Raw genomic sequence first — 22,320 nt, 5'->3', positions numbered from 1 at the left:
AGTCTTTACCCGCCCACGTCATTTTCATTAATCAACCCAACAAAAATTCAAATTAATGCGAAAAAAAAAAAAAAAAACCGAAAAAAAAAATTTACTTTTTTTTGTTTACCTATTTTATGATTTTGCCCAATTTTGTGCAAAACAAAAGGTCCTATTTTTTTTCGTGAGTATTGTTGTGAAGTGTGAACCCCAAAAAATTAAGTTCACCATGTAACAAATTTCTGGACTCACCACTCGCATAGATCTACATAATACTTAGATAATAAATGAAAATCACTTGCCACAATAAAAATTCATTATCAAATGAATCACTTTAGTTAACAAAAAAAAAATAGAGTTGGAGCTTGGGCCATTTTGGTAATTTTAGATGTGGGGTGGCCTTTCTATTTCTCAAACTTGTTGTGTGGGCTTTTCTTTAATAGAGAAACATTTTGGGCTCTAAAACTCTTTTCAAGTCTTTAACTCTTAACCCATCAATTAGGATATGTTTGCATTATATTATTTTTAAATGAAAACGAATTTGTAAATACATTTTAAATGGGATAAAATGGACTTCACCCCCTATAATTTTTTTTATTTTCGCATTTTGTCCCTTAAAAATTCTAAGAAAATAGGTAACCCCTTCGAAATTTTATTTTGGTTACACTTTGCCACAAAAGCTAATTTTCGGTGAGCGTCGTGCAATAAAAATAACATTTTACAGGGGCAATGTGCAGAAAAAAATAATATCTTAAAGGGGCAGCACATGCAAGATTAATAAGTAATAACATTTGAAGCGGCAACGTGCAACAAGAAAACTGAATTCAATCAATAATCCATCGAAATTTTACAATGGGTGCAACGCAACAAGAATAATATTGGAAGTTTTTAAAATTGCATCATTGTCCTTGAAGTTTTCAAAATTTACAGTTTGGTCCCTAAATTTTAAAAATTTACAATTTGGTCCCTGGATTTTCAAAATTTTAATATTTGATGATTTATGTTCATAATCTGTTTGATTCTCAAAAGAATATGCCTCAAGCAATATCCATTTATGTGCCTCAATCAATATCCATTACTACGCCTCAACCAATATAATTCGCTTTTTAAAAATTGGAGGGGGTAAAGTGCAAAAATAAGAAATTTATAGTGGGCCACGTGCAATTTGCCCTTTTAAATGTTATTTTTCATTTAATTTACAAGTTCTTGGGCGTTGGGTCAAAATCCAAGAGAAAAAAAAAAAGCAAACGTGCTCTGACCTATTTCCCCGATTCCCAAAAGCACAGAAAAAAGCCTGCCGCCATTGCTATGAACAAAGAAAGCTACAGAATCATATATTTCATTATTTATTCTAAATCTTGAAAATCATTACAAACCAACAGGGAAAAAAATGGTTCAAATGGCCAAGGATGCAAACAAGGATGTTTTCTTCTCTCTAAAAGTTATGATAAACAAAGACAAAAACAAAGTACTGTTCGCCCTAGTCGACGCAGATTTCGCCGACGTTTTATTGAGCTTTCTCACACTACCGTTGGGAAAAATTGTCAAAGTTTTTGCGAAGCACTACGGAGAAGAAGAAAAGGCACCTGTTCTTGGGAGCTTAACGAGTTTGTACAACGGGTTGGCGAATCTCGACAGTGTGCATTTCTGTACGGAGGGTTCTAAGGAGATGCTTCTCGATCCGACAAGTTCGTTCGAATCCGAGTGCCGGAAATTGAAAGTCGATGTCGGTGATAATCAGCCCATACGATACTTCACTTGCGAGAACTGGGATTGTAAGTGTCAGAGAGACGAGAATGTGGGTATGTACAATGATAATGGTAGTTGCAAATGTGGGAAGCGTCTTAGTAGAGAGATTTTTGTGGAGGAGTTTGAGGCGGATGGTGGTGGTGGTGGTGGTGGAGTTTTTACTAATATGACAAGTGGTTTCTTGATCTCTGATGATCTGAGAATGGTGCCTAATGTGGCGGGTTCGGTTATGCGAACGCTCGGAAATCTTGGTGTTTCGGATACGGAAGGGGCCGAGTTAAGGATTGTGAATTTCGGATTCAATGAGGTTATTTGTCTTTTGTTTATTATGTATGTTTTCGTTAACAATCGTTTTTTGCACAATTTAAAATGAATAAACACGAGAGAGATAGGAGTTAACTAGTTACGGAGAGTTGGTTTTTCTTGCAATGTAGTCAAACTTTGAAGGATTTTTTGACATGGATTTGTGTTTTTACTATCACTGGTAGAAAAATGACTTTTTACTATGATCATTAACCGTAGCAAAAAATATCAAATTCGTAGTAAAAAGGCTTTTGCTACGCATTTGCTACGAATTTACCCCGCAGTATATACGGGCGTGACAAAATTTTTGCTATGGTAAATAGCCGTATTAAATATTTTTTTGCTACGGTAAATCCTAGTATTTACTACGACTTCATAATTGTTCCGTGGTAAAAAAAATACCTTTTTATTACAGTTTTTCACCGCAGCAAACAAATTCGTAGTAATAAGCAATTTTTCTACTAGTGTATTGGTAATAAAATCGAAATATTTTGAGGATTTCGTGTCTTGTTTTTGTTATGTTTCTACAAATTTTTGTTGTTGTTGTTGTTGTTGTTGTGGTTGCATTCTTTATTGTTGGATGAACGATATTGTTACTGTTTGAATTAGATTATGGATTTGCTGAAAGGGTCGTTACTCTCCTCAACTCCACTATCCGATATCGTACTCGGTGAACAGCAGACGGGCTCCGCGTCTGAACCAGTGGTTTCGACCCGTGAACCGACGGAGAAAGAAACGACAACCATCTCCAAGAAGGTCGTGAATTTGAAATTGATGGTGCAAGAATCTACAAACAAGTTATTGTTCGCTCAAGCGGAGAGTGACTTCGTAAATTTCCTTTCTAGTTTGCTAGCTATTCCTCTCGGAGGAGCCGAGTATCTTTTAGGGAGTCGGAATTGTTTTAAAAGTATAGACAATTTACACGGGAGCATAGTGGATATTATCGATGCAAAGTATTTGGCAACTCCTTACATGAAAAGCAGGCTAACGAAACCGATGTTGGCGTATGGTTACATGTCCGAAAATCGGATTCTTCCACTCGGCGAAGAAAGTTTCCGTCGACTATTGTACTACATACGTGCTTGCCCGGATAAAGAATGGTTGACTTATACCACCAATGGATATGGTGGTTGGCCTATTGGGATTGATACACCGAAAGTCCATAGAGAATATGTTAAAGGACCAATTATGTATATGGTGACCGATGATTTGACCGTCACTCCCTTGTGCATGACCTCAAGCCTTTCGATTATGAAAGAACTGAAAATTTCCATGTCTGATGTTAAAGAAATCGAAATTCAAATTGGATTGCAAGAGGTATAATACTATACGATTCGTCTTTTACGTGTTGATAATTTGGTTATCTTTTTTTTTTTCTTTTTCACTTGTTGAGATACAATTTTTTTTTCCGGGTGTAGGCTTTGAGCATATTGAGGGCATCTCTTACATCGACTTCTGCTCTGACCGATGGTCTGATGATTAATCCCGTGTTGAAGAAATGAAGAAAGCAAGAACATTAAATGTTGGTCTAGTCATCGATAAACCGGTGCTATTGTTTTGTATTCTGAATGTTTCTTAGCAGATTCTTAGTATTATGGTTATATTGTGAAGAAAGTTTTGATCTTGCACATTATGTCAAGTTTCTTCTGTCCAATTCTTGGAAGGCTGAAGAATATGTGAGGGTGCTTTCTTTATCTTTATATTGAAGGAATCTCCTGCACAAATTAAAACCTCATAAATTATAAATTAATACTCGATAAAGTAATAATCTTGTTTAAATAATATTTTTTTTCCGGTCCCAACTCGAGGACCATGTGGTAAAAAATATTTCGTTGAATTAATAAAATTAAACTGGTTCCAACTGTATTAATTTATAGAGGTTTAAGTGTAGAATAATTTTTTTTTGTTAATTGTTGTAAATTTGAATTATTTCATAAAATCTTAAAAGTTAATTTGAGTAATCAGGTTTCAATTTTTTCTTACCAATTTAACTAAATTATATATTTTTGGGTAAATTACGTCCACTCCTGAAGTAAGATTAAATTACGAAAAAACTCCTCATGTTTATGTAATTACATCCAACCCCTCCAACTATAAATCTTCTTCCACGTCCATTCTTGCGGCGTCAAATTTAGTCTAATCTTATAAATTGTGTGAAATATTCTTCCGTTTGTACCCGTATTATGTGAAATATTATAAGATGTGTCTCTTAGCTTGTAAATATCCGATTGTGGTGCATTTTTACACAAAATGAGTACAAAGTAGAGAACATTCCACTGAATCTAGAAGATTATGTAGAATTTGATCCCGTAAAGGTGGACGTATAAGAAGATTTATAACTGGGGGTGGTTTTCGCAATTTGACTTTACATCAGGGGTGGCCGTAATTTACCCTATATTTTTTAATCAAAAAACTTAATTTAAGGTCGTGTTCTTTTGTGTTAATAATTAAATTCTGAAAATCCCAAATTTGACCCTAAATAAATTCATTTCATTGTCCCGCCCTTTTCCTTCCCATTTCTTCCATCCCCTTCACTTTACTCCTCCCGCCGTCGCCGCCTCCCCACCTCTCCGCCGTTGTTCTCTTCTCCTCGCTCCGTTCATCAAACCGCCACCGCCGACACCGTCGACACCTCCGGCGCCGCTGCAGTCAACCCTTTCTTTCACCGGTACTCTTTACTCCACCTTCATTTCTCCCTTCCTCCCCTTCTCCTTCTCCCTCGCCTCTGCTCTCTCCATTTTTTTTCCCTTCGTTCTTCATACGTTTACTGATTTATTGTATTTCCAATTTTCTGCTGAAACATGTTTACTGATTTTTGTTCTAAAAGGTTTTAAATTCTAAAATCGTATTTTTTTTTTCTAGAAAATTATGAATTAGGGGTTTGTAAATTCGTCAAGATATAATCGTTATCATTTTTTACCATATCAAATTTGGGAAGCTGTGTTAATTTTGGCAGACCTTTTCCTCAATCGTACGACCAACAAAATGGCTGATGAAGCAGCTAAACGAGCCGAATTCACTTTCAAAGTTGTCGTAAATAAACAGAAAACCAAAGTACTATTCGCAGAAGTCGACCACAATTTCGCAGACGTTTTATTAAGCTTTCTAACTCTGCCATTGGGAAAAATTGTGAGAATTCTGACGAAGCATTACGGAGATGATAAAGATGGACCCGTAAATATCGGAAGCTTAACCAGTTTGTGTGACGGCATATCAAACCTCAACGATATCTGTTTCTGTACGGAGGGTTGTAAGGAGATGCTGCTCGATCCGAGAAGTTCGTTCGAACCCGAATGTCGTGAACTGAAACTCGATATCCATGAAGCTGTGCCCACCAAGTATTTTTTGTGTGAAGACATGCGGTGTTTTCACTCACAAACAAGCATGTACGGTCACTCGGCTTGCGGTTGTGGGATACCTCTGAAACGAGAAGTTGATGTGGTGAAGGACTCGCAAACTGATAGCAACAAGGGAGTTTTTACCATTAACACGGCTTCGTTTCTGATCGCTGACGATTTGCGTATGGTGCCTAATGTGGCGGTATCCATTATGGAAACTCTTAGAAATATCGGCGTTACGAACACGGATGACGCGGAGCTAACGAGTGCGACTTTTGGACTGAATGAGGTTAATTTTTTTTAGTTTTGATTTAAGGGTCGACTTTTGAAAATTATTAACATTTTATTTCGTGAATCAGATTATGGATTTGCTTAGAGGGTCTTTGTTGTCGTGCACTCCGTTGACTGATATCATACTCAATAAAGGAAAGATTGGATCACCCACAGTAGGATACGAACCCGAAACTCTATTGTGTAATAAGATCGAGAAAGAGACGGAGTCTAACTCCAAGAAGAAGATGAATTTGAAACTTATGGTTCAAGAATCTACAAATAAGTTATTGTTTGCTCAAGCCGATGATGATTTCGTCGATTTTCTGTTTACTTTGCTCACCATCCCACTCGGTGGAGTACTTGATTGTGTTTTGGGCAGCCATACTAACGGACTAAAGAGTATCGACAATTTGTACAGGAGCGTAAAAACTCTTATTGATGACAAGTATTTTTCGGCTCCCGACACGAAAACGAGGCTAATGAAACCCAAGCTACCTCGTGGTTTTATGTCCAAGAATCCGATTCTTCCTCTTAGTGAAGAAGAAAGTGTTCATTGGCTGTATTACAATTGTAACGCCGACAAGAAAGAATGGTTGTCGTATTCCGATAGCGGAAGGAAAATTAGAGTTGTGTATCCGAAAGGGCAGAGTACCGATTTTGTTAAAGGGCCAACGATGTATATGGTGAGTGACGATTTGACTGTGAAGCCTTTGAGTATGAGTTATAGTATTTCTTTTCTGAACGAGATGAAAATCCCGTTGTCGGACATCAAAGAAGTGGATGTGCAGATTGGATTACAAGAGGTAATATTTGATTCAACTTTTATTTGGTGTGCGTGTTTCGGTTATGTTTTCACTTTACGAGAGTTCGTTTAATGGTGCAGGCTATAAGTATATTGAAGGCATCTCTTACATCGACTTCTGCTCTAACTGACGGCCTCGTGATCAATCCTGTGTCGAACAAGAAACGTAAGCTAGAACACTAAGGTCACCCCGGCATTTGTAACGTGGCATGTTTTGTGTTAGGCCTTAGTCCAATTGGATCGCGCGCATTTGTAACGCGGCATGTCTTAGGCCTTAATCCCGTTGCATGTTATAGTAAATTTGAGATTGCAATTCGAGATCTATAATTTTGTTGTTTTGAATTCTAATGTGATGTTCGGCTGTTTCGACCGCGTTATCGCTCTTGTTTCTTCCACTGTCAAAATCTTTTTTTAGGGCAAATTACGGCCACCCCTGAGGTAAGGTTAAATTCAAAAAAACCCTTTTTGTTTGAATAATTACAACCACCCCTCAACTATGTATTATCTTACGAAAAAACCCTCCTTCAATAGATAAATTTGACACTCTAAGGATGGACGTGCAAGACAATACGTAATTGTGGGAGGTGGTTGTAATTACCCAAACAAGAGGGGTATTTTCGTAATTTGACCTTACTTCAGGGGTGGCCGTAATTTGCCCTAATGTTTAATTTGTTTCTGGTTTTCTTTTTCCTTTTGATTAATTTGATTTGATCAGTCATTCTATGCTGCATTGGTGATTATTGGGTTTCTACTTTCTAATTCGAAGACGAATTGGTGATTAGGAAAGGGATACTGTTCTTTTATGTTTGTTTGTATATGTGGCTGAGATTAATCAAGTGATTAAGTTAATACGCATCATGTGAGAAGACAATTATACCCTCAATTTTGCTCGTTTTTACACTTTTGGTCCACTCCATCAGCGGGCCGTTTGTGTCATTATTATTCTCACTTCATCAATGTTATATTATTGTGTTTGTTATTAACCCTATTTTTTTAGCTTCATGCCCGACCTCGTTCCTCTGAAATAACTCGTTTTATAATTACATCCACGTCCCTCCTCATCTGGTTAATCAAATGCGTTTTCGGGAACAACTTCAATCTCAGTCGGATTTAGCGAATAAAATCAAATCGATATTAGTTAGGATTAGTTCCCGGTCAAACCGCTTGGATAGACCGGTACAATTCCATGATAACAAAAACCGGGTTAGTATTTATATGTGAATTAATTTTGACAAATATTTAGACTTTGGAGTAGAGCTTCTATATAGTTTGTTAATGGACCTCAATTGATATTGGTTTTTTATTTATTTTGTAGGGCAAATTACGTTCAGTCCCCTATGATAAGCTCAAATTATGAAGAATTTTTTTTTTTTTTTTTTTTTCATATTTGGATAATTACAAACACTCCATCAACTATGTATCGTTACAAAAAAAAAAAAATTCTCCGTCAGAAGTAAATCAAATACTGTAAAGATGAATCTGTAAGACAATATATGATTGATGGATAATTGTAATTATTAAAAAATTAAATCATTTTTTTCCGTAATTTGAACATAGTTCACGGTTACCATTACCCAATTTTTGAACATGTGGGGCCAATGCTTTAGCTTTATCTTAATTGCACTCTGAGTCAACATTATTAATTGATGTTATGAGAGACTATACTTTAACTTTGCTACGTGGGCCCACATGTTTGGCTTTTTTTTCCCATTGGAATCTTATTATCTTTTTTAGGATTAAAGGGACAAATGCTGATGAATTAATTTTGTTAGTAAGTGCTCTATGACGATGCAGTTATTCACCATTTCTGCTTTCTTCAACATTAGGCTGCCGATAAGTTATTCTTCGTTCAGAATCACAATCTTATTAAAAAAAATTGATGGGGCCCACTAATCCTATTTATACACAATTTATTTTTTATATTTCAATATAAAATAATTAGTTCAAAAATAAAAATAAAAATAAAAAATGAAAGGATTATAATCTCCTTAGGCTCTATGCTGGTGTTGGTTCACAACTATTCCTAAATTAGATTTTGAAGAGTTAGTTACAAGAAACCCCATAGTGAATATATTAAACATATATATTTCTTTTTTAATAAATAGAGGTTTAAATTTAATTGATTGAGAGTCGAGAAAAAAAAAATTGTAACTCAACAAAGAACAATTGTTTTTCACTTTATTTATATATTCTAATTTATATCGTGGGTTTAAATAAAGATTAAAAATTAAGATTTTTAAAAAAGTGATTTGATAGGTAGTTTATGATAATTTTTTTTTTTTTTTTTTTTCTGATAGAGATTATGATTAGGAATGAGATTGTAATTGATTTGATTAAATTTTTTTTAAAAAGTATAAAGAATATTTTGTTCAAGTGGGATCAATAAATTTATTTTGTGGACCATATTCCTCGATGCGACAACAAGTGGGATCCGATTTTAATTTCTTAAAATATTTTTGAAAATTCCAATTTTTTTTTTTCTTATGATATCAAATTATCAATATTATCTATATAATATATAAAAGTTGAATTTCATAGCTAATTGATTGACATTTGTCAATTTCAATTGATGACATGTCCTCAATTTCATCCCAAGTGGCGAATTGATTGGTGGAAATAAATCATCAAAAAACATGTCATCATTTTCCAAAATTAAAGGTAATTAAATATATTTAATTATTTTATAAATATATTTATATCCTACCATTTATAAAATGCTCTAAATATATCAACTTTCTTAGAAACCCTAAATAAATTTATTTTTTAATTAAATTTTATAATTAATTTAATTTGAATTTATTTAAATTCGATTTAAAATCTTCCCTTATTATAATTGCATAATTGGTGGTGTTACGGAAAATTTGTATTTTAATTCATAAACTTGGATTTATATTAAAAAATATTGCAAAATAAATTATTTGATATTATACATTTTATATGAACATGACCAAAGAATACGTTTTTTTACGAATTTAATATTATATATTAATATTATATCTAAAAATGAAAGAAACATGTTCGAATTTACTATATTGCGAAAATTGACACTATTTTTTTTTTTTTTTTGACATGTGTAGAGTAATGTACTTCCAATTATTTACCATTTTCAAAAGTATACTACATGAATTTCATGTTATTATTTAAACAGTTATTTTTTCTTCACTGAATCCACTGACAATAAATTTTACAATTGATTTAACTTTTTTAAATTATATAGTAATTAAAATAATAATTTTATCATGATTATACTAATGAATTGAATAACATAAGTTAAGTTTAATTAATTGATAAAAAAACGAATTGATTTTATATATTTCAAAATATAACAATGTTATTCTAAATCTTTGGTATTAAATTAGTTTATTCACTTTATTTAATTCCAAACATTAAGAATATCAATTGTTTTGTTTAAAATGTATAATGATTGTATATATTATATATTGTATTCCACTAAGAAGTATTTCATTATAACTATGATAAATATTTACTTGGTATAAGTAAATATCTAGACCAACTCTAACCCAAAAGTATCAAAATGAGTTTGCAAATATTTATGTGCTATTTAATATTTTATTTTGATATTTATCTAAATGTATTAGCTCACCCCATATGTATTAAATAGTTATTAATTAAAGGGTTTAATACAAAAACACCCCTGTACTATGGACTTTGTATCATTTACCCTCTTGTACTACACATAAATACAAAAATCCCCCTGCTATTATATTTTTTCCAAAATATGACGAAAATACCCCTACTAAACCTATAAATATAAGGGTTTGTTTGAGCCATTTTCCACTATATTTTGTAACATTTTCGGTTAATTTTACTTGGGAAATTTTTATTTTTCTATTTTTTCCTTCAAAACATTTAATTACTTAGATTTTTTTTTAATTTTCTGAATAAAAACCTTTTATTTTTGTCATTTTGAATTTATTCTCATTTTTCTTGAATGTCTTCCGGTAGTTCAAATTCTCAACAATAATAGGATTTTAAAGATGTTTGTAATCTTAGGATGTTTGAACTACCGGAAGACATTTAAGAAAAAAAAATGAAGAAACTCAAAATGACAAAAATAAAAGGTTTTATTTAAAAAAAATGTAAGCAATTAGATGTTTTGGAGAAAAAAAGTATAAATACCAAAATTTTCAACGTAAAATTGACTGAAAATGGTAAAATATATGGTGGATAATGGCTCACAAAAAAAAAAAAAAAATATATATATATATATATATATATATATATATATATATATATATATATATATATATACTTGAGTAGGGGAATTTTCGTCATATTTTGGAAAAAAATGCAATGTGAGGGGGGTTTTTGTATTTATGTGTAGTACATGGGGGTAAATGATACAAAGTCCATAGTACAGGGGTGTTTTTGTATTTAACCCTTAATTAAATATAATTAAATTTATTTATATTTGTAATTGCCACATATTATTTTTCAAAATGGACACTAAGGTGGTTAAATTCATAACTCATATTTGATAATTTATTATGCAAGATTGCATAATGTATTTTTACATTCTGAAAGATGAAATATCAAAATACAACCATGATTTCATAACACTATTGGAATTAAAAATCACTATTTTTGCATATGAAAATGGTGGTTAAATGTTTTGATAGCTCATTTAATAACGCCACTGAGGGTGCTCTTGCCGTAAATAGTATATATTAACAAATACAATATCAATCGACAAATAAGTAGTTTCTACGATCCATTTTTAGTTACAAACTCAATAAAATATTTATATAGTACATAAACGACTACAATTATATGAGAAGTAATTGCATAATTTATGTGTGTGTCTTTTCATATTGAGAAAGATTGATGCAATATTGTGGTTATGGATGGAAAAAATATCAAATATTAAGAATCGATCACAATATACCAACAAAATATTACCTATCAAATACCAACTTAATGGTTATCATTTCATTTGGCATGATATTGGTACCATATCGAACTTATATGAGATTTACTACAATCCTATAGTGTGGGTAAAGAAAGATATAGAAAACCTATCATTGGAAAAAAATATGTTTAACTACAAATATTCTGACTAATTTTTAAATTAAAATTTTAAACCATATGAAAATAAAAGTATTAATGTAGGGTATAATAGCGTAAATGATTATTAAATATTTTAACACTGTATATATCTCCCTATATTTTGGTATTGGAATACATGAGTTCTTTCGTCTAATTTACAAGTTATGTATCTAAATTAGTGAAATATTGTTAAGTTTTCTATTTCCCTATCATATATAATAAGTTGTATTTATTTTCTTAATTTCCATTTTTAAAATATTTGTAAAATGAAATTATTTATTGTATAATGTTTATAAGAATCTTTATATCGATTTTATATCTCTATATTTTTTTTAAATCATAATATATTCGAATGATTTACACAAAAATTCAATTAATTTTTATTTTTCCATTGTTTATTTATATAAGCATTTTATAATTATTTTTGTTTACTTGAAATTTGATCTATTTTCAATAACATTAGCATTTATGTTAGTTTCTAACATATGGTCATACGTGTAAATAAGTTTAAGTTGTATGTAACAAGGATAGCTTATGAAACCCCCCTGAACTTAGGCTAATTAAGAAAAGCACCCCCACAAATTCGTTATTACTAAAATTCCCCTGATGTTTGTTTCCGTCTTACATCGACCCCCTTATGGTATGATTTTTCAAGGAACTTCTTTTATTACGTAGAATATTCCCCGAAAAATGCTGATTATACCCTGGACACGCGGCATTTCTTTATGGTACATTTTAAAGACAAAAATTACCCTCATGGGTACTTTACAAGAAATCTTTATTCTTCTTCAATAACACTTTCACAAATTTTTATTATTACCATGACCACCCCTTAGGGTAATTTTTGTATTTAAAAAGTACGATAAAAGAAATGTCACGTCTGCTAGGGTAGAATCCATATTTTTTGGGATATTACATGGAATAAAAAAAATTCCGTAAAAAATCACACCATAAGGGGGTCGTGTAAGATAGAAACAAACATCAGGGGAATTTTGGTAATCACCGATAAATGGGGGTGTTTTCTAGAATGTAGCCTAAGTTCAGGAGGATTTTCATAATTTATCTTATTAACAACGATTATTGTTCTTTCACGTCGTAACGTTTATTTATACCCTTATAATATTTTATATACTTTTAATGTCAGTTTGATAATATAATTAAATATTAATTTCTAATATATTCAATATGTGTTTTTTGATGCTTCAGCTACCGCACATAAGAAATTTGATATAAAGGTTCGAGATTGGATATAATTGTTTTTTTTAATACAAAATAATAGATCATTGCAAAAAAAATGATGCAAGATCAGGATTTGTGATTAATATTAGCATTATAATTAGAATTATAATTAATATTCTTTGAATTAGTATTGGTGTTAATACTAGAAATAGTGTTCGAATTGTAATTAGGATTAATATTATATTATAATTAATATTAAAATTATGATTATGCTTAGTACGATACTTAGTGAGATATATTAGTATTAGGATTGTAATTAGCATTAGAATTGGGATTGGAATTATAATTAATATTAGAATTAGAATTAACATTAGTATTAGCATTAACATTATTAGTATTAAAATTATTAGGCTTATGATCAGTGTAATGAATAGGATTATGATTTGGATTAGGATTAGAATTATGATTAGTGTTATGAATAGGATTAGAAATAGGAAAAGGATTTGGATAATATTAGACTTACAATTATAATTAGCATTAGCATAATAATTAGTATATCCAGATTAGCATTAGCATTAAAATTAGTATTAGCATTAACATTAATAATATTAACATGTTAGTATTAATAATAATATTAATAATAGTATTAGTATTAATATCATTATTATTAATAGTAATAGTATTAGTATTAGTATTAGTATTAGTATTCATATTAGTATTAGTATTAGTATTAGTATTAGTATTAGTAATAGTATTAGTATTAGTACAAATATTAGTATTAATATCACTATAAGTACCCGTATCAATATTAGTATCGGTATCGGTATCAGTATCAGTATTAGTATCAGTATGTGTATCATTAACATTAAAAGTAGTTTTAACATTAATATTAGTATTAGTAATAGTATTAGTATTAGTACTCATATTAGAATTAATATCAATATAAGTGTCCGTATCAGTATTAGTATCGGTATCAGTACCAGTACCAGTATCAGTATCAGTATCTGTATTGGTATCAGTATATATATCAGTATCGGTATCAGTTTCAGTATCAGTATCAATATGAGTATCAATATCAGTATCAATATCAGTATCAGTATCAATATCAGTATCAGTATCAGTATCAATATGAGTATTAGTATTAGTATTAGTATTTGTATTAGTATTTGTATTAGTATTAGTATTAGTATTAGTATTAGTATTAGTATTAGTATTATATTAATATTATTATCAACACCAGTATCAATATCAATATTAATATCAATATTAGTATCAGTATCAGTATGACTATGAGTATCGATATTAGTATGAGTGTTAGTATTAGTATTAGAATTAATAATAATATTAATATGAGTATCACTATGACTAGCAACATCAGTATCAGTATCACTATCAGTGTCAGTATCAGTATCAGTATCAGTATCAGTATCAGTATCAGTATCAGTATCAATATTAGTATCAATATCAGTATTAGTAGTATCAATAACAGTATCAATATGAGTATTAATATCAATATCAGTAAGTATTAGTGTTAGTGTTAGTATTAGTATTAGTATTAATATCAATATTAGTATCAATATTAGTATCAGAGTATCAGAGTATCAGTATTAGCATCAGTATTGATATCATTATTGGTAGTGGCGTATACATCTTTTCTCTTTGCAATATTTATAAATTGTGTTGTTGTTTGAGTAACGTGCATCACTAATTGAATATTGTTAGTGATAAATTTGCAGGTTATTTGAATATTTATTGTGTTAGTTCTCTGCTATTGTGTTTGTTGTTAAGTTAGTTAGTAGATTGCATTCCATGAGATATAGTTATACCATATGTTTTAAATGATTTCACTTAATATTCATATCGTGTTTTGCGCCATTCGCGTATTCTTCTTTGTAATATTTATTTGAATTTCATATGTTACAACTCTGAATTAAGAGATATTTTTTCTTTGATGTCCTTCTATTTTGTTTTACTTGAATTGGCATTGTTATAAAGAGATAATCGTTTAAATATTATTATTTCTCATTTTGAAACTGACATCCGTGCAACGCACGGGTGAAGAACTAGTACTTATGATAATAATATTATTATGTATTTTATATTATAAGTGACTAAAAATGGAAATTCTTATTAGAAAATTTTCTTTTGGAACAATTTTTTCTAATTTTAATTTTCAAAATTCTGATTTCCGATATTTAAATTTTTTTGAAATAAAATTAGAATTAGTTTTTCACTTGTAAAAAAAATAGTTTTTTTTCCGAAGATCTGATCCATCCGATTTAAATATATGGAACTTAAATAGCACATTAAAAGCACGTTAGTCTGCATACCTTTCTTCTCATTTTCATCAGTCTGAAACTTCTGTAATTTCACTCTCAATACTACAAAATGGCAAATGATGCTAAGGCAACTAAGTTCACTTTGAAAGTTATGGTAAATAGACACCAAACCAAAGTACTATTTGCAGAAGTCGATAGCGATTTTGCAGACGTTTTGTTAAGCTTTCTGACAATGCCGTTGGGAAAGATTGTGAGGGTTCTTAAGAAGCATTACGGAGAATATGTCAATATCGGAAGCTTGACCACTTTGTGCGATGGCTTATCGAACCTCGACAGTGTCCATTTCTGCACAGATGGTTGCAAGGAGATGCTGCTCAATCCGAGAAGTACATTCGAACGTGATTGTCGTAAGCTGAAACTCGATATCCATGAAACTGAGTTGACCAAGTACTTTGTGTGTGAAGACTTTAGTCTTGGTCACCGAAACATAAGCATCTACTGTGATACTACTACATGCGGCGTATGTGGTAAGACTCTTAACAGAGAAATTGATGTTAAGGAATATGAAAAGGAAGCTGGTGACGGAGTTTTTACCAAAAACACAGCTTCGTTCTTGATCTCTGATGATCTGAGGATGCTGCCTAACGTGTCGGTATCTATAATACAAGATCTTACGAATCTTGGTATTACAGATACCGATGGTGCGGAGCTAATGAATGTGACTTTTGGATTCAATGAGGTTAAATTATTAGCTTCTTTATTTATTTGGTTTAATGAATGTGACTTTTGGATTCAACGAGGTTAATTTGTTTCTTTCTTTATTCATATTTTGTTTGAGTACTATGGTAGACCATGATTGATATGATATGAATTTATTATTATTAACTTGTTTCTTGTATGTATTAGATAATGGATTTGTTCAAGGGGTCGTTGCTATCGCAGACTCCACTAACGGATATCATATTCAAGAAAAGAAAGATTGGATCCACCGCAAAAGAATATAACGAAGCAGCAGAAACTGATGAATTTGCGGTTTCTGAATCAAAGAAGAAGATGAACTTGAAACTGATGGTACAAACATCTACAAATAAGTTATTGTTTGCTCAAGCAGGGGATGATTTCGTGGAATTCCTTTTCGGTTTGCTCGCGGTCCCACTTGGTGGAGTACTTGATTGTGTTTTGGGCGTTCATAGTAACGGACTTAAGAGTATAGACAATTTGTACACGAGTGTAAAAACTCTTATTGATGACAAGTATTTTCTGACTCCCGATAAGAAAACGAGGCTAATGAAACCGTTGCTACTCGGCGGTTGTATGTCCAAGAACCAGATTCTTCCTGTTAGTGAAGAAGGTTATCATACGTTGTATTATAATCAAGAAGGCAACCCTCCGAACAAAGAATGGGTATCCTATAATTCCTGTAGCTTTTATAGCGTTTTAAATGCGAAGGGCCAAAGGGACTACATTAAAGGAACGACGATGTTTATGGTGAGTGACGATTTGACTGTGAAACCTTTGAGTATGATCTCAACCCTTTCTAAACTGAAGGAAATGAACCTCCCCTTATCTGAGGTGAGAGAATTTGAGGTGCAAATTGGATTACAAGAGGTAACATGATTAATTCAACTTTTAAGTATGTTATTCTTATTTTCCTTATATTTTCGTTTGACGAGTGTTCGTTTTTTTTTCTTCTTTTCGTGCAGGCTATAAGCATACTGAAGGCATCTCTTACATCGACTTCTGCTCTAACCGATGGTCTGATGATCGATCCCATGTCGAAGCAAAAAGTTAAGCAAGAAGTCTAAGGCTTTTGGGGTTTGTTTTTTGTGACTCAATCGCGTGAACATTATTATAGTACTTTTGAGATTGCTACGTATCTTGTTCTTTTGAATTTTTACGGTGAAGTTCCGATTTCTTTCATGCCGATGTTGGCCTCCGTTCTCGTTTCTGATTTTCTTTTTCCTTGGGTTTTTTTTTTTTTTTTGTTGAGTTGTGTTGATGGTTTGTTTGTGATTAATATGATCAGTCATTATCTGGTAGAATGGTGATTATTGTTGGGTTTCTAATTTTGTCACGGATTGAGCCAAGGGTTGAATTTGAATAAATGCCAAAGTGGCGTTATTTTGTGATATGTCTAATTAGGCCGATCTAATAGGTGCACAACTCATTTATTTATTGAGCCATGGGCCCAATTTAAAAGACCACTACATGAAAGCCCAAATACCTTCAAGTAAGGTTTGAGCCCAACAAAGTAAATATAACCCAATCAACTATATATAAATAGAGATTTTTACTTATTTGTTAAGGTACGCTTCATTATTCACAACTATTCTACAGCTCACATTCTCTCTACTATCTCCACGATCCGTACATCTTACTTGAACGTCGGAGGGGTTTCCGGCGGATCAACCCCCGGCTTCGTTCACGTGTGTTACTTTCGCAGGAACCTCAGGACCATCCAACTTGTGAGCTAGTGATCCGCTTTGCTCTCCCAACTCATTTACTACATTACCTAAGGTGATCTAAGTATTTAGCATCATCATTTTGGTTAAAAATGTGAATTCTTTGTATTTTGACGTAGGGTTTAAGCATATTGAAGACATCTTTTACATCGACTTCTGCTCTGACGATGATGGTCTGAAGATCAGTCCTGTGTCGAACAAACAACACTAAGGCTGTTCATGCATGCATTGTCCTTGTCGACTTTTCATCCGTGTGAAAGTTGTGATCTTACTTCAAATTAAAAATTTCGGATTTTTATTTCAAGAATGCACAACATGGTTCATGTACACATACTTCTTTGATTATATTTTATATGGTTTATGTCTCTCGTATGGTTTGCAAATTATTATATGAGAGTGTAGGTTTATCCAGTGCACCTATATGGTTGGTTGCGGATTCCTTCATTACGATCACTAATTACACCCTTAAAATACAATTACTAAATTTTGACTAATAAAATGTAAAATTGGGGTAATGTGCAATCCACTTCAAATTAAAATTAAATAATCACTAATTACACCCTTAAAAGCATTACTTTTTTCACACTACCCCTTTAAAATGTTATTTTTACTACTCAATGCCCTCAGAAAAAAATTGGCTTATGGGGCAAAGTGCAATCAATATAATATTTTGAAGAGGAATATCCAGTTTTCTAACTTTTAGGGGGGAAAGTGCGAAAAATAAAAATTTATAGGAATAGAAATCTGACCCTAAATCCATTTTCATTATCCCGCCCTTTTTCTTCCCCTTCCCTCCGCCCGTCTTCCATCCCCTTTCGTTCTCCTTCCGCCGTCGCCGCCGTCATTGTTCTCTACTCCGCCGCCGCCTTCTTCCCGCCGTTGTTCTCTTCTCCGCCGCTCTCACCCCTTCCTTCTTCGGTACACTCTTTAACCCACGCCATCTCTCTCTCTCTCTCCTCATTTTTTATTGCGTCTTCGATTTGCTGCTAAAATATTGCCACTGATTTTTCAGCTGTAAAAGCTTCCAATTTTAAAATATTTGGGATAATATTTCCAAAAACAATTCTGGAAATTTAGTAATTAGGGTTTAGAAATTTGTGAAATCAGTAACAATCGGATTTACCATATCACTTTTGGCTCCTAAAATTCGAGAAGTTCTGTAAAATTTGCGGACCTTCTTCACTCCTACGAACCAACAAAATGGCTGATAAAGAACCCAATGGAGCTGAATTCACTTTAAAAGTAATGGTAAATAAACAGAAAACCAAAGTACTCTTTGCCGAAGTCGAGAGCGATTTCGCCGACGTATTATTAAGCTTTCTAACTTTGCCGTTGGGAAAGATTGTGAGGGTTCTGAAGAAACACTACGCAGCCGATCAACTGACACCTGTCAATATCGGAAGCTTAACAACTTTGTACGACGGCTTATCGAACCTCAACAACGTCTGTTTCTGGACAGATGGTTGTAAGGAGATGCTTCTCGATCCGAGAAGTTCGTTGGAAGCCGAATGTCGTAAACTGAAGCTCGATATCCACGAAACTCAGTCCACCAAGTACTTTTTGTGTGAAAACTCGAAATGCAGTTACTCGACCGCCGCAAGTGTGTACCGCGATACTGTTAAATGCAGTTGCGGGAAAACTATGAAACGAGAAGTCGATTTGGAGGAGTTTCGGAGTGATAGCAAAAATGGAGTTTTTACCGTTAACGCAGCTTCTTTCTTGATCTCCGATAATCTTCGAATGATGCCTAATGTGGCAGTTTCCATAATGCAAACCCTTACGAATCTCGGCATTACAGACAGTGTTGGCGCCGAGCTAATGAATGTGACTTTTCGATTCGATGAGGTAATTAATTAGTTTCTTTATTCCGTTTTTAAGGATGTTTTTTGTTTGTGTACTTTGATCGTTATGAAATTATCGACTTGTTTGTGTTTATTAGGTTATGGATTTGCTCAAGGGGTCGTTGCTATCACAGACTCCACTAACGGATATCGTATTCAAGAAAGGAAAGATCGAATCTGCCACAAAAAAATACGAAACGGAAACTGTATTGGATCCGATCGAGAAAGAGGCGGATTCGAACTCCAAGAAGATGATCTTGAAACTTATGGTGCAAGAATCGACAAACAAGTTATTGTTTGCTCAAGCCGAGGAAGATTTCGTAGATTTCCTTTTCAGTTTGCTCACAATCCCACTCGGTGGAGTACTCGACTGTGTTTTGGGCAGTGTTAATACGATTACTACCGGTCTCAAGAGTATAGAGAATTTGTACAAGAGCGTAGCAACTCTTATCGACGACAAGTATCTCGTGAATCCCGATGCGAAAACGAAGCTAATGAAACCGAAACTAATTCACGGTTGCATGCCCAAAAACCAGATTCTTCCACTGAACGAAGAAAGTTCTCAACGACTGTGTTACAATCGAGATGTCGACCTCGGCAAAGAATGGCTGTCGTATTCCTATTACGGAAGGGCGCTGTGTCTGAAAGGGCAGAGGGATTACGTTAAGGGGCCCACAATGTATATGGTGAGTGACGACTTAACGGTGGCGCCTTTGTGTATGATAGCAAGCCTCTCTATAATGAAGGAAATGAAAATCCCGTTATCTGATGTCAAAGAAGTCGAGGTGCAAATTGGATTACATGAGGTAATATTTTGATTCAACTTTTACTTGCTGTGTGCGTATTTCGATTATATTTTTACTTAACGGGAGTTCGTCTTTTTTTTTTTTCCGTGCAGGCTTTAAGCATATTGAAGGCATCTCTTACATCGACTTGTGCACTAACTGATGGCCTGATGATCAAGCCCGTGTCGATTAAAAAACCTAAGCGAGAACACTGAGGACTTAACCCTACTGAATCATATGCATATTGTAGTAATTTTGAGATTTCTTGTCTAAAGCAAGAACACTAAGGTCGATTTTCTTTTTAAGTTCCGTATCTGGTTTTCTTTTCCCTTTTTTTTCGAGTTACGTTCTTGGTTTTCGAGTAATTTGATCGGTCATTTGATTATTGGGTTTATAATTCGAAGAAGAATCGGTGATTAGGACTGAGATACTGTTGATTTATGTTCGCTTGCATATGTTATTGAGCCAAAGCTTTTGATTGAGTGAATTCAATTGAATCAAATTAATGAGCTAAATTATCGTAAATTTGTGATGAGAATATTTTGATGATCTATTTTATTGTTTGTCCATTGGACTTGAATAAAACACATATATAGTAAAACCTCGATAAATTAATAACATTGCTTAAATAATTTTTTTTTTTTTATCCCGACTTGGTGAAAATATGTACCAACTTATTAATTTTATAATTTAATACATTGTTAAATTAATAGACTTTTGTTTGTCGCAACTGTATTAGGATTAATTTATAAAGATTTAACCGAGTGTATTAATTTATAGAGATTTAAGTATTTAATTTTATGTCAAAATATGATAATAACTAATAAGTGTTACTATTATTTCCAAATAGTGGCAACAACATAGTTTCTTGTACACAAACATTTTTACCATTTGATAATATTAAGAATTACAGAGTTTGAAAGTCCCATTAAAAAAAAAACATATATGTTCAAGAAAATTGCAGAAAATAATCGAAGAGTAGAATTCAGACACGAACACGAGAATATTCTACGCAGCTTCGGCAAATCCGACCTTCAAATTCCCATAGTCGAACACGGTGTGGTATGGCCCCATGAACACATCCCCCAAGATCCTGCATCATTCAAAATAATAAATTAATTCAAATATTCGATTATTTTTTGTTGCATAAATTATGACGGAAACATCGAATAACTACTATTTAATTCCGTTTTGAAGATGAATTTACCAAAGAGGGCCACGTGGCGGTGCCACATCTAAGGCTGTGAATCCACTTATGCACTGAGCTGCTTCACCCTCCCCGATTTTAAGTACATACTAACCACAACACAAAGAAAATTGTAGTCGGGATTTAAATTTAAATATAAAAAAAAGCACGTAAAATAGTAAAATAGAAAAAAAGAATGGACATATTCAAACCTGCTGTGGGGTGAGTTCGAATGATTTACCACCTATGGTAAAGGAAATGTTCGGCATAGAAGAAAGGACACCACAGTCAACCGCTGATTCTCCCATTGGACTCGGTAGGCGTTCACATAGCTGCATTTTAACGCTTTCATTTTTTTTATTTAAAAATAAATAAATAAATCTTTTTCGGAGATATAATATAAATTACCTGGTTTATATAGTCCAAAATCTTTTCTTCGGTTTCATTTCGTTTGACTTGGTTCTGCATCCATACAACTGCCATTTCGCAAGCAGTGCACATTTCGTCACTGCCCTTTTCCACCACACTCTCGATAATCATACTGTCAAAATAAATAAATAAATAAATATCGTGCAAAGTTTCATCTTTGTGGTAATTATCTATATTTTTTAGACAATAACTGAGAAAATGAAATGAAGCTGACCTGACATCTCGAGTACCGTCAGAAGCGCATAAACCTATTTGGGAGCAGATTTTCTGAGGTTGTGTCTGTAAATAGAATGCAAATTGATAGACAAATTAGAAATAAAATAAAATGGGAAATCTATACTGAAAGAGAACATTTTAAAAAAATGGGGAATCTCGTATTACCTCAGACGTCAACATTTCCAATATGGTTTTTCCGTAAACAGAAACGACAGACTTGCATTCCTGGCTTACAACCCCAGTAGCTCCAATCGCGTGATTAATGAGAGTCACAATTGTCTAAAAAAAGGGTATTTCAGTCAAATTATGCACATAAAGATGCAACAAAGATTATTTAGTTCAATTGACACAAAAAAAAATAATGATAAAATAAACTATGTTACATTTGGATCAACCAAGGCCAACTAAAATTAGCATATAATTAACTGATCC

At 32.7% G+C, this 22,320-nt stretch overlaps 5 protein-coding genes across 5 annotated transcripts in view; 4 read left to right on the top strand and 1 right to left on the bottom strand.

Moving 5' to 3' along the window:
- The first annotated feature begins 1,181 nt into the window (after positions 1 to 1,181).
- LOC105961734 (uncharacterized) lies at positions 1,182 to 3,685 on the top strand. The gene is made up of 3 exons (XM_012985989.2): positions 1,182 to 2,035; positions 2,641 to 3,348; positions 3,450 to 3,685. The coding sequence occupies exons 1-3, from the start codon at positions 1,370 to 1,372 to the stop codon at positions 3,531 to 3,533; spliced, it is 1,458 nt and encodes a 485-aa protein (XP_012841443.2). The 5' UTR covers positions 1,182 to 1,369; the 3' UTR covers positions 3,534 to 3,685.
- Positions 3,686 to 4,561: 876 nt separating this feature from the next.
- LOC105961735 (uncharacterized) lies at positions 4,562 to 6,815 on the top strand. The gene is made up of 4 exons (XM_012985990.2): positions 4,562 to 4,699; positions 4,988 to 5,658; positions 5,729 to 6,445; positions 6,526 to 6,815. Exons 2-4 carry the CDS (start codon positions 5,017 to 5,019, stop codon positions 6,625 to 6,627), a joined length of 1,461 nt encoding a protein of 486 aa, XP_012841444.2. The 5' UTR covers positions 4,562 to 4,699; positions 4,988 to 5,016; the 3' UTR covers positions 6,628 to 6,815.
- An 8,205-nt stretch (positions 6,816 to 15,020) lies between these two features.
- LOC105961727 (uncharacterized) lies at positions 15,021 to 16,889 on the top strand. The gene is made up of 3 exons (XM_088811787.1): positions 15,021 to 15,708; positions 15,876 to 16,577; positions 16,673 to 16,889. Exons 1-3 carry the CDS (start codon positions 15,079 to 15,081, stop codon positions 16,772 to 16,774), a joined length of 1,434 nt encoding a protein of 477 aa, XP_088667913.1. The 5' UTR covers positions 15,021 to 15,078; the 3' UTR covers positions 16,775 to 16,889.
- Positions 16,890 to 18,204: 1,315 nt separating this feature from the next.
- On the top strand, positions 18,205 to 20,442 carry LOC105961745 (hypothetical protein). The gene is made up of 4 exons (XM_088812135.1): positions 18,205 to 18,349; positions 18,587 to 19,276; positions 19,371 to 20,078; positions 20,171 to 20,442. Exons 2-4 carry the CDS (start codon positions 18,632 to 18,634, stop codon positions 20,270 to 20,272), a joined length of 1,455 nt encoding a protein of 484 aa, XP_088668261.1. The 5' UTR covers positions 18,205 to 18,349; positions 18,587 to 18,631; the 3' UTR covers positions 20,273 to 20,442.
- Positions 20,443 to 20,871: 429 nt separating this feature from the next.
- The window catches only part of LOC105961746 (cyprosin), a 4,615-nt gene continuing 3,166 nt past the window's right edge, over positions 20,872 to 22,320 (bottom strand). The window contains exons 9-14 of the mRNA XM_088811331.1: positions 22,054 to 22,167; positions 21,887 to 21,951; positions 21,652 to 21,784; positions 21,456 to 21,575; positions 21,265 to 21,353; positions 20,872 to 21,150 (exon numbers count right to left, since the gene is read on the bottom strand). Coding sequence (XP_088667457.1) covers positions 21,066 to 21,150; positions 21,265 to 21,353; positions 21,456 to 21,575; positions 21,652 to 21,784; positions 21,887 to 21,951; positions 22,054 to 22,167 — 606 coding nt within the window. The 3' untranslated portion in view covers positions 20,872 to 21,065. The remainder of the gene's footprint in view (positions 21,151 to 21,264; positions 21,354 to 21,455; positions 21,576 to 21,651; positions 21,785 to 21,886; positions 21,952 to 22,053; positions 22,168 to 22,320) is intronic.

This window comes from Erythranthe guttata, chromosome 13 (genome assembly GCF_056151865.1).
Source record: "Erythranthe guttata isolate IM_541 chromosome 13, IM_541, whole genome shotgun sequence".
Lineage (NCBI taxonomy): Eukaryota > Viridiplantae > Streptophyta > Magnoliopsida > Lamiales > Phrymaceae > Erythranthe > Erythranthe guttata.
This window is presented reverse-complemented; position numbering and strand designations above follow the sequence as displayed.